The 13072-nt window shown below is 30.5% G+C and overlaps 1 protein-coding gene across 3 annotated transcripts in view; it reads right to left on the bottom strand.

Moving 5' to 3' along the window:
- Positions 1-6743, bottom strand: part of LOC143084933 (allene oxide synthase-lipoxygenase protein-like) — a 37047-nt gene extending 30304 nt beyond the window's left edge. For 2 of the 3 annotated variants that reach the window (XM_076261013.1, XM_076261011.1), the window contains exons 1-4: positions 6617-6743; positions 5059-5557; positions 3535-3579; positions 2311-2439 (exon numbers count right to left, since the gene is read on the bottom strand). In XM_076261013.1, the coding sequence (XP_076117128.1) occupies positions 2311-2439; positions 3535-3579; positions 5059-5517 (633 nt within the window). In that variant the 5' untranslated portion in view covers positions 5518-5557; positions 6617-6743. The remainder of the gene's footprint in view (positions 1-2310; positions 2440-3534; positions 3580-5058; positions 5558-6616) is intronic. The other variant, XM_076261012.1, reaches the window with a different exon arrangement.
- Between the last annotated feature and the right edge of the window lie 6329 nt (positions 6744-13072).

Genomic DNA, 13072 nt, shown 5'->3' with positions numbered 1-13072 from the left:
AAGTAAAATCAAAGAATTTCGCAAGGTGCTTTTTCTTTTTGTCTTTTAGAAGGTTCTGAATGAACTCTGCTTCATACGAGTACAAAAACAAATAAGCCAGCAGGGGTGCACAATTAGTACCCATTGGAATACCGATTGTCTGTTGAAATATAAATCCTCCAAACTCAACAAATATATTGTCGATCAAAAAGTCCAGCATTTTGATAATATCATCTTCAGTATATTTTCTGGAAGATTCAGTGTGATTCTTCACAAAATATGAATTATTGTAACCCAAAACAAGAAATTTGTATCTACGATTCCTATTTTTATAGAAAAACCTCTGTTTAATTAGATGGTGTAGTCGATCTTTCAACTGAGCATGGGGAATAGTAGTATATAGCGTAGAAAAATCAAAAGTTTACAACGAGTCTAAATTGAAAACTACATTCCAACATATGATTGCGTTGGATAAAAACCGCAATTTTTATACGTGTGCATGTAAAACAAATTTCGTTGTAGAAGGGCCTAAATACAGCACAAATAACATTTTCCAAAATACCAAAAAAGTGAAGAAGTATATTTAAACAAAATGCATTTGACTAACAGGTCGAACAACTGATGTTCTTTAACCCTGCTGACTGCCATCGGCGATTGCCAAATAAAATTGATCACAAGATGTAACAAAATGGATCTTAATATAAATTTAATACTAAACAGAAAACAATTAACTTGTGGCCACGATATTATGCCACAAACGTAAGGTGTTAATATTTTTTTGTACACTAGATCCGGATTTTGACAATAAATGTCTCTTCAGTGATGTTAGGGATCGAAACGGTATTTGGAAGGCCATATAAAATGTACCCTCATTTTTAGATAGAATTTTAAGAGTCAATATAAGATGAACGGATCATATAAACCGGAGGGAAAATATGATACAAGCCCAAACAAAATATATAAACGAGTCTAAATTGAAAACTACGTTTAACCTATGATTGCGTTGGATAAAAATTGCAATGTTTATACGTGTGCATGTAAAAAAAAATCGTTGTAGAAACAAACAACAATTTCCAAAAGACCAAAAAAGTGAAGAAGTATATTTAAACAAAACGCATTTGACTAAATATTCATATTGTGATGTTCATCCAGTCACACAAAAGCACATGATCAACTTAGGGAGTAGTAAAGGTTGTCACGCTGATAAATCTTTTTGGGTCATGAATTTCAGGATAAAAAGGATGAAAAAAAAACAGAATTCAAAGTTCCAATTTATATTTAAAACAGCTAGGACCATTACAACCTGACAAAACGTTACACTACATTGTTGGCCAAACCGATCCGAAAAATGGCAACAGTAAGTATAAAATTCAAACAAAACAATTCAAATTAATCTGAGCTAAAATATCACTTTTATCAATCACATTTTTGTGTGTTGCACGAATAGTTCTTAAACTTAAAAAAAATAACAGTAGAAAAGTGTGCTCAATCCTTGTAATTTGCAACTAAAAAATGGTCATTCAATTATTAATATTTTAAATAGGCGTCTATAAACCGTCAAATCTAAAATTAACTTGTCGTATAAATGAAATCCACCTATTTTGACTTGCTGGAATCTATTTATGTGCGATTAATTCGATAGATTTGGAAATCAAGCAACAATTCAATTTTAAAAGCATCTCAACTGCTACGTACAAGAGAATAAATGACAGTAAGCTTGAGAGCTTTTATTTGAATTACATCATGGTTTTTTTTATTCAGTTAAGCCTTCTAATTGATATTTTATAGTGTGTCTTTCTAAGGTATGATGTTATACTATTGTTTCAGAAAAAGGATACAGTTTGGTACCATTGAAACATTTAATCCCGCTGCAAATGTTTGCACTTGTCCTAAGTCAGAAATCTGATGTAAAGTAGTTGTCGTCTGTTTATGTAGTTCATACGTTTCTCGTTTTAATAAAGATTAGACCGTTGGTTTTTCCCGTTTGTAAGGTTTAAACTAGTGATTTTTAGGGACTTTTATAGCTTGCAGTTCAGTGTTAGCCTAGACTCCGTGTTGAAGGCCGTACCTTAGCATATAATGGTTTACTGTTATACATTTTGACTTAGGTGGAGAGTTGTCCCATTGAAACTCATTCCACATCTTCCTATATCTAGGAAATTACGTCCATGTGAAAAAATTAATCATGAAATTGCGTAATGTTTATTGAATCCTAATTTTTAACATTTTCCCAAGCTCTAAAGTAGAATCAATCAATCTAATCATGCATTTGAACTTTTTTAATTTCTGCTGTCTTTGTTTTCTGTCTTGATTTTTATAAGTAGTAATTACCTGCGGGATTCCGAACACCGGAGTATACACAGACTTCACGTCTTCGACATCCTTCCACTCGACGCCGCTAGCCATCACCAATCTTTGACTTTCTTCTTTGTAAATTTTGCCTTTCAGACCTATGCTGAACTTTACATGAAAAAATCGTTTTTAACATTATTGAAGCAATAAACCATACAAAAACAATACATGCAAAGCAATAACAAAAAAAAAAATCACAAAAAGTAAAGGCACATGTACAGCACTTGTATGTATTGCTGATTTTTTTAATAATTCATTTCATTCAATTTAGTTTATTCAAAAAGCAATGTATGTTTCATTTTTCGCTGCAATTCCTTTTTGGGATGATGAAGTTTCGCAAATATTGGCTAATATCACTCTATGATTTGATGTATTTGTTCATTTGACTCTTTTGCTTAGGGACTTTTCGTTTAAATCTCCTCGGAGTTCTGTAGTTTTGTTATTTTACTTTTTTCGTAAATATATTTAAGTTTTAGACGCAAGAAATCTTAGTTTAATGATTTATACTAACACAATATTATTTAAACTAATTTTTGTGATATGCTTGAATTGAAGGATATTTTCCTGTTGAATACAAAACCACTTTTTTTTTATTATTTACATTGCAGATATAATCAACACAACCTTTGGAGGAAAGAAAAGTACTTTAAAAAGTGTATGAATATTATTATATTCTTTTGGTGTTTGACTAGTCAACCTTATCTACTACTAAATTTCGTTAATAATTCATCAATCCGTGCTAATTTAATAACAATGAATGCAGGTAAAAAAATACAATTTCGTCTTTGGAAAAAGAATTATTCAACAAATACGCTATGTATAAACTGCATTTTCAGTTCTTTGGATAGTAAAAAATTAAAAATCATGAACATTATTCTGTAAAATATACAATGTATATTTCAATCCATTACCCCTTCAAAATATTGTTAAATGAGCCTTATTTTAGGTGCAAGTTTAACCTGCATCTCGTTTATTTGAATGTTCCGGCCTTTAAATATCTTGCACCGACTTTCAATTGTCTATGGTACATGATAACATAGAATATGGAGAAGAAAAGAAACGTTTGTCTATAAAAAAAAGAAGATGTGGTGTGATTGCCAATGAGAAAACTCTCCACAAGAGACCAAATGACACCGAAATTGACAACCTTAGGTCACCATACAGTCTTCAAAAATGAGCAAAGCTTAGTTTGATTAAACTTACTTGATAATCAAATGAGAATCTTTCATCATCTGGTAATTCTTTTATCTAAAAATAACATAATTATTTTTGTAACACCATAAGCTATAAAAGTTATAAATCAATCAACGGTGTTTAAAACAAAAATAATGCACAAAAGGTTTAATCTTATTTCTGATCTGCAAATGTCATTTCTATTTACATGTAGTATAAAGACTGACAAAAAAAAACCTCACTAACACCATCCTTGGTTTTATAACGGATCATTTAGATATACGATCTTTCTATGGATCTCTTGGGACAATCGAATTAATGTTGTTAATGTTGCCAATATCGAGTGAATATTTTTAGTTTGATTTGAGATTCTTGTACAGAATCCACAACTGGTGAATTATACTATGCACCAATTATATGCAAACGTCATGTTTATTGATTAAAATAGTTTCATATAAAAAATATATGCAGGTATCGTGCACATATACACCAACTTATATGATATGTAATATACTTAATCAAATTCGGTATTACTGAACTCAAATCAAACACCAGTAGCCTATACAATATGCTGGTAGCCATACAGGGTGAGTAATTGTAAGTGATCATAGAATAGCACGCAGTAGTATGCATGATTCTTTATAGCGATGGTTTTCATACACTACTAGCTGTTAACTCATGAATGTTACAGTTACATGAACATGAAAATTGATTCTATTTTGTCTAGCTTAAGGTAATATACTGAAAGGATTTAAAGTGCAGATTTTTTTTATTACTTTGTAACTTACTGACTCGTAAACAGACTGATATTTTAAAAGTACCCAAACTGGTTTTTTTTCCAACTTGTACGATCTCAATTAATGCAAAATGGTTACAAATACCGTTACCAAAGTACTGCAAAGATTAAATTGAAGAAACAGACGAGAATAAATAAGAAATACATGACTGTTTTTAAAGAAAAAATATTTTTTTCTGAACGCCTCAATTGTAAAAATAGGATAAAAGCACGATGTACTCAGGGCACTTGAAAACTCATGATTTATAACTTTAGGGACGTTAAGGTGCACAGAAGCAAAATACTGTATTTAATAGGTGTACTTGTTTTTATTTCCATTATTGACCAATGGCCTAAAATTCGAGATGAATTATATCAATTTCATGAAAGGTTGTACATTTATAATACTATTAATATTTGAAACGTGAGGTATTAATAACTTGCTTAACCAACGATTATACAAAGATAAACAGATTAAAAAAATCACAGTGATTATTACCATTCAACGCAGTAGGAACAAAAAAATAATGATGCATTGTTGTTGCCAATAAAACGTTTTTTTCTGGTGATTTTTTTTTTTAATGGAGATACCCTATCTTTTATTCATAAAAAGTAGATATACTTATAAAAGATATGTATATTTTATTATTTTTTTATACTTCATGTAGGGATGCATTTATCAAGGAACGTCAATTCATTTTACAAACAAGAATATGAAATTTTTAATGAAATATTCTTGAAACCTATAACGTTTGTAGCTCATTAGACTGTATGCTTACCTGAGCAGGTAATCCCGGTACCTTTACTTGAATCTGGTAATCTCTCTGTATGTTCTGAAGCTCTAACATTCTCATTTCTTTGAATGGGTCGTCTTGTGGTAAGCATGTGTCTATGTGGTTGAAGAAGTAACGCTGGTTCTCTTTGATCCATTTCATTGATGGGAATATTGATGTGATGTTGGTTGCCAAGTTAGTTACTTCAATCCAATCTAAATACCAGTTGCTGAACAAACCATATGCGTCTCGCCACAGCTCGATTCTTTGTACTTCTGGTATGTTAACTTCAGCATCGACAGAATAGTTATCAATATTACCTCTCTCGAAATCATTTTTAAAAAATGTATCAAGGGTGAACTTCTTTGTCTGGATACCTTTTCCATGAAGTATTATATAAACATTAGCATCTGTCCCAGCTCCCTTCTTGTCTCCAGTTTTCACCGCTATCTTGTAGGAAGCCATAATATCAAACAATGTTGTATTCTCACCTGTACAGTAAACACTAACCAATAAAAATAAATAATATGTATATTTGAAATGCTCCAGTAATCAAAATTACCTTTATTAAAAATAAGTTTGTTTAAAAATATAGTGTATTCGCTTGAAAAAGCATACATTTTTCAAATGTTTACAAACTAAAAGATTGTGTATGATCTTAGTACATGTTGTACAGTACATTTAACATCTATAAACAACAAGATAAAAATATTCTATAGTTTGCAAAATTTATGACATATCACAAATGGGCAATATGGGGAATATTTCTTGTACTTGTTCGTCGTTTTTGAATTTGGTAATGTTACAAACGTAAACAACAAACACTTGATAAATTTAATGCATACGATGCGCTTTTTTGAAATGTTGAATTTGATCTTCAAGGTCGCTCATAGCTAAATATTTGGATGTATTTATATTAGAGGTGACAATAAATTAATCAATATCGTATTATTATTCAAACGAATATTTTGTGTTTGTTATTTAATTTAATGGTGAACGCAAGTACAAATAAATATTTTAACATCGCGCAATTTTGCATTATTATCGTCGACGTCTTGTGTATTTCGGGTACAACAAGGAGTTCCGTTTATGACATTGATTAAAAAATCAATAAATTCAAGACTACTAAATATAATGGTAACCCTGCCCAATTATGTTAACGTATTCATTAATATGCAAATCGTACAAGAATTATCAGTAAATACTCCTACAGATATGTCAGTATGAGTATTATAAGTATAGATAATAGTAGTTTTGCACTGTTCAAATTCCATGAAATCGCTGAAGAGGACAAATCAAAGTAAATGTCTCAAAATTTTGTCCATCAAGTAAGCTTGCTATTGAAAAGAAGAATGCGATTTCTCGCTAATGTGTATATCGATAACCGAAAACAATTTGCGAAAAATAAAACAAACATGCACCACATTATGACCATGAAGAGATCATGATTTAAAACATTTGCATTATACATGTATCAGAAACTTCAATCACATTGATTTCAAAATTCAACATAATGGAGCTAGATCTATTGTCGTATGTGATAAAGATACATAAATAAGCTTACCTTTGTAATATGAGTGTCTTCTTGAACGTCGAATAATAAAAGATAATAGTATAGAAAATTACTCCTATATGAACCTCAAAAAGAATCCGTAAGGGTGTGATAAATTTGTCTCCGTTTCAGATTCCGACGGATACAATAAACGGAAAAATACATATTAAACATTCTACCTCCGGAAGCCATGTTAGATGACAGATACAACTTCTAGCAGTTAAATATTGGCTATTAACAACATAATTAAATTCATGTTGTTCTAATTTTCGTTAGAGGTCATTTAAAGTAGAAAGCTGATCCTTTATTGATCCTTTGAATAAACTTATTCATAAATGTTTCAATTTAACACTGAAATGAAATATTGGAAATTTTGTTGTTATCGGTACTTACAACAGTTTTGTTTTTCTGTAGTTTATTTCGCCTTTTTAATATTTTTTTATTCGAGCGTCACTGAGGAGTCTTTTGTAGACGAAACACACGTCTGGCGCAATTATAAAATTTCAATCCTGGTATCTACGATGAGTTGATCTTATATATGATATCTATGTGTCGTCTCATAGAGACATAACTTGTGACTGTTACCAGTATAAAAACATATTTTTACGGTGAAAAATGTATTATGAAGTCGGCAAAAAGTAAAGGAAGGGGTAATACATAATTTTAATATAAGTTTAAACTTTAACAAGGTCAGAGCAATTAATGTTGAAAATATACAGCACAGCCCTCTGTTTTGACATTTGAATATAATAGTAATGCATATTAACTTTCCATTCTATGATATATTTTTTTTACGAAACTTCGTAGTAATAAAATCAACGGTACCAATTTTGTTGCACCAGATGCGCATTTCGACAATTCATGTCTCTTCAGTGATGCTCGTGGCCAAAATATTTGAAATCCAAAGCATATATAAAAGTTGAAGAGCTATAATCCAAAAGGTCCAAAAAGTATAACCAAATTCGTGAAAGGAATCAGAGCTTTGCATGAGGGAGATACATTCCTTAATTTATAATAATTTCTAATATTTTGTAACAGCAAATTTTAATAACACAAAAAATCCGTATTTTCATGCCAGTACCGAGGTACTGGCTACTGGGCTGGTGATACCCTCGGGGACTAATAGTCCACCAGCAGAGGCATCGACCCAGTGGTAGTAATAAAATCAACGGTACCAATTTTGTTGCACCAGATAGTGTCACACTTTTAGCCACAGTGGGAGTTACTATGAGGAATTGCATTGTCTATATTTACAAAAATGCAACCTTTAATAGCTAATATATAGCTTGATCCCTCCCATCACACATACAGCAAGTTGTTTGTTGCAGTAAGTCACGGCGTTGATAGTTTGACTAACTCTGCTGTGTATTTTCATGTGCTATATTTTTGTAGTATAGGTTGTTTTATGTAATGTTTCAATTTTTATTCTGTAGTTAGTCACTACTTCGGTTTTATCACATATGTCTCTTATATAGTCATTTTATAAAATTTACTGTTTGCAAAAGTATGACATATTCTAAATAATAAGTATGTTCTGATCCCAAACAGAAAAAAAAACCCTAGCCGTATTGGTCGCAACGTTTTGAAAGTTTTAGACTTTTGTGCTCTTTCACTTTGTACTTTTTCGAACTTTTTTCATCTGAGTCACTGGTAAGACTTGTGTGGACAAAACGCACGTCTGGCGTATTAAATTTTAAATCTGGTACCGTTTGTAAGCTATTATTCGTGACTGTGTTTCTCTGTCCTATATGTTCTTCCATTTTTTTGTATTGTAGTTCTGTCATGTAATGTTGTCATTTTAATGTTATATTTAACATTGTGATAAAATGTCCTGTACCAAGTCTAGAAAAACTTTGTTATATTATCGTTCTTTTCTGTGTGTGTTGCATTTTAATGTTGTGTTTCTGTTGTGTCATAGTTTCCCCCTTATATTTGTTGAGTTTCCCTCAGTTTAAGTTTGTAACCTGAATTTGTTTTTTTTTTTTTCTCAAACGATTATGAATTTATACTACTGTTGCCTTTATTTGAATCATCTAGAGTTTTTTTTCACAAAATGCCTGGACCACGTCCGGATATGACAGCTGTTTTCTAGCATTGTCTGTTTTATGGACTTTCTATTTTTTTATTTACCTTGGAGTTGAGTTGTTTTGTTATAATTGTTTTCTTAGAACATTCGGTTCATAAGATTGATAGTGTAAGGAGTACTTCAAAAAGGCAGTTGTACATGGTGGATTAAAACATTGTAAAATAAGAAACCAAGTAACAAAATAACAAATATACACTAGTAGCCAGATTTAAGTCTGAAACGGTCATTTTGGTCTGATCAAGTCTTAATCGACTTAATTTACCGCTAGAGAAAAACGTTAAGACCTGTTTAGACACTCAGACTCTGTTAAGATATATTGTGTTCAATCAGATCAGTCGTGTCAAGATAAACAAGACAGATTCATCTAGCATTCAAATAAGACTTGATTAGATCACGTTCAGATCAAATAAGACCAAAGGTGAACAACTTGCTTAGTTGCTGTAAGATCGTGCTCAGTTGTGTTAATTAAGATTTTAAATATTTTGAATAAAACGGGCGACACTTTATCTGTTTTTATCAGGGGTTACTCCCCCTTTATGAATAAGATCTCTATATCTTGGATGATATTCTTTTGTGATCTTTTAATATGACTGTATATCTATTTCATTAAATAAAATATGCAAACTTTCAAAACAATTCATTTATTTCCGATAGAATCTTTAACATTTCATTGGTTAAATGAGAAAAGATTAATTGTTGTAACCGGAAAATTTGTCATAAAAAACGTATATTTTAAGTATATAATTTACTTTATATTTTAAAATTTTACACAGATGACAGATGCTTGGTGAAAGTTATTTACATTTAACAAACGGATTATTTAAGCAGTCAACCGAAACGGATGATCATAAACTACTTAAATAATTACCCATTCGTGTCACTGGACGTATAATGAATGAAGTTCCATGTTTTATCTTTTATATAAGATGTATAAGGTTAAACCGGGTTAAATTATTACATTTACAAATAAAACATTATTTCATTTTTTTTTTAAATAAGTGAAACAATTATATAAGCACATTTTAAAAATTTAATTGACAGTTTATATTGACCATCATATACATATAAAGACCGATGTCGATAACTCTTTTGAATTTTTTTTTCGCCATTTTTTTTTTATCCCGAACTAATATACAAGTGTAAATCATATCATAGAAAAATATCAAACAACGTTAGTTAAGACACGATTGATAAAATCTAATGTACGGTTTATATTTCTGCTTCGTATCAGATTTTTTGAAGCACCAGTGTTACTACTCATTTTGAAAAACAGTAAGACGCTTACTTGCTATTTCGGAATTGACCAAAAAGCTATAAAATAACGTAGCGAAATGACCGTACTTATAGATTAGACTTTTGTTTTTCATTTTTAATTGTTTTTACACTAGACATTTTAGGGACCGTTATAGCTTGCTGTTCGATGATGGCCAAAGCTCCGTGTTGAGGTCGTACCTTTGACCTCTTATTAAATTATACCATGTGACTTGAATGATGGAGAGTTGTTTCATTGACACACATACCACATCTTCTTATTTATATTAACTGGGAGCAGTTTACAACATTTTCATTTAGATAAAAAAAATATATAAAAATTCAGTAAATCAAATGGATTGGTACCACATTGTTACATTCAAAAGTCTTTAATTTTGATTGATAGTATACATTATATGTATTGCATTGCTCCAAAAATAATGTCCAGTGTCAAATATTACACATCGATGGCCACTTAGATTAGTTACTTTATAGAAATTCATTTCCTTGGATGGTAGTACACGCTAGTATTTTGTCCTTTACATTTAGTCTGTCTGTTAAATAATTCACAGTTTAAGGAGAATTCTTCGTCATTTGCAAATAGATAAAAAAAAAAAAAAAAAAAAAAAAAAAAGTAAAAAAAAAAAAAAAAAATTGCTTACGATTGCATTCAGGCAGAGAGGAATATGTTTTATTTTATTTCAGATTATTTAGTACAGATATAAACATATTCTTAATCTTTTACAATCTACAAATATAATTTGATAATGTTTTTTATGCACATGGTAGATGAAACTTGTATGATCTAACTTTTTCAGAGGTCTGTGAAATATTGAAAATAGGACGTTCCGGAAATCAAAGTCGCTATATAAAATGCTTGTAAAATTCCGTTGCATGTTGTACGCTCATATTTAAATACCTTTCTGTTTAATAAGAAAGTGAAAAAAAAAAAAAACAGTTATTGAAATTCACCTAAAAAAGAGTAAACGAATAGCGGCTATCTAAGTTATTTTTCAAATATCGAATAAACAAATAAATCTCTAATTTATCCGGCCACGCTTGCAATTTGTTTTTTACTGAAGGTGTCTGCTGGTATTCTATTGGACATCAGTATCCATGTAGGCGTAACAACCTATCATATTTATCCAATCAGCTGTCTTGTATAAAGTAAAATGTATTCGATGACATACGGTCCACATAGTTTAGTTTTTTTTTTAAGTTGATTGCAATAAAAATTATTCATACACTCTAAAACAAACAATATCCTGCCCAAAAATGACTTACAAGACACTATATTCTACTTTTAAAAATAACTAAATTAAATTACAAATTAAGACAGCGTAAAAATAAAATAATAACATTAATAACAATTACAGTACTATTTAACGGCAGAGCTCTGATTTAACGGGGACTATTATGCTATAAGAATGATAGTCCCAGCAAGTTAACAAATTGATCATCAAAAGGACGGTTGTGCTATTGTGAGCCATGGACTTGCCGTTACGTCTAAAAACCATCTAGGCCGATTTGGTACACTAAGCTCTCGCACATGCACTAAGACATTGATGGAACACTATAGCGAACTTTCTAGACTAATGAAAAGTCCATGTGTGGACTTGTCAGATAAAAATAGAAAACGCTTATATTTAAGAATTAAAAAGTCATGAAAAGAAATATTACTATACATTGTACGGACATTTAGACTAATTCACTTGCTTTGATACAGCGACTATGAAAACACGATACATTTTTATCAAGTTTTTATTTTATTTACTTGTGCACTCTATTGTGGGACCTCGTGTCATCATGAATGATACATTTTATTGTGTATTGAAATTGATTAAGGAATAACGCACGAAGCCAATTAGAATAACGTATTATAATGAAACATACATCTAATGTTATTATAACATTGTACATGTCCTCCTAATGATACATCTAATAGTTGCCACTGGACATTAAACAGCTAACTATAAATTCATCCGTCATAGTCTTAGTTTTGTTATAATGTGAAAATCCAACAACATGATGAAAAAATAATTATTGCAGATTTCACCAGGGATATACGTGGGAAATAATTGTAAACAAAACCACTCAATAACATCCCTACGGCACAAATTAAAGTCTAGCCTTTTCACATTAAAATACGTTATTTTCATAAATCTGTTATAAAATAATTTTAAACAATTTTAAATCAAACGGTAATTTTTCTTATTTGCCATAAAAAAAACCACAATTATTTGCATTTCTTATTTTAAACATATCGATTGTTTTTCAATGGTCGGTGCCTGTCAGTATTTATAAAACTGTGTTTGCCAGAAAGAAAGCTACATAGAACAGGAAAACAACAATGTATTAGAAATACTTCAAGGTCCTATGTGTATTTTCTAATTTCTGTTGTAATGTGGTGTAATGCAAAAAAAGGTAATTCCTGAATACTGATTTGTACCCATCAATTAAGCATTTGGGGTTAATAACAAATCTATGGTAGTCTCTTCTTCTTTACTCGCAAAGTATTCGAATAAATCATGTTTTATTTATGAAAATTGCTCATTGCTGGCGAATGTTAAACATTGATCTTAAAGTTTCAATTGTTTAGTTGTTAGGTTACTGTCTAATCTCGCAAACCTGGTATTTATGGTCTTTATTGTTTGCATCCAAGTGCACCAATGCATTAAAAAGATATAAACGCGACACCGTACGAGAGTCGTTAATCGTTATTTTACATAAACTATTAGTGTTTTTCTTTAACGAAATACGAAACCACTTCTCGCAATTCGCTTTGGGGTTATTGTGCTTGTCTTTTGACAAAAAATAGCCTTGTTTCAAAAACAAAACGTATAAGAGTAATATATAAAACTGAACTAGAGTGAAGAGATAGGAAGTAGGAATGCCGAATTTTAATTGAATGTTCAGGCTAAATCTTAGTGTATTTCTGATATATGATTGCACAGACTCAAAAATGTCTTTGTTTTTCTGAAATAGATAAATAGATTGATAGATACTTTATTCTCTAAATACTAAATGCAAGTTTTCAGAGAAACATACAATATAATTACAAATACAATAATTGAAATGAAAGGCCACGGTCACCGTCACCAGCCAATGAAAGCAAAATGGATATAGTAGAT

The sequence above is a fragment of the Mytilus galloprovincialis genome, chromosome 8 (genome assembly GCF_965363235.1).
Source record: "Mytilus galloprovincialis chromosome 8, xbMytGall1.hap1.1, whole genome shotgun sequence".
NCBI classification, from domain to species: domain Eukaryota; kingdom Metazoa; phylum Mollusca; class Bivalvia; order Mytilida; family Mytilidae; genus Mytilus; species Mytilus galloprovincialis.
Note: the sequence above shows the minus strand (reverse complement) of the source record. Positions and strands in the feature narration are given on the sequence as shown.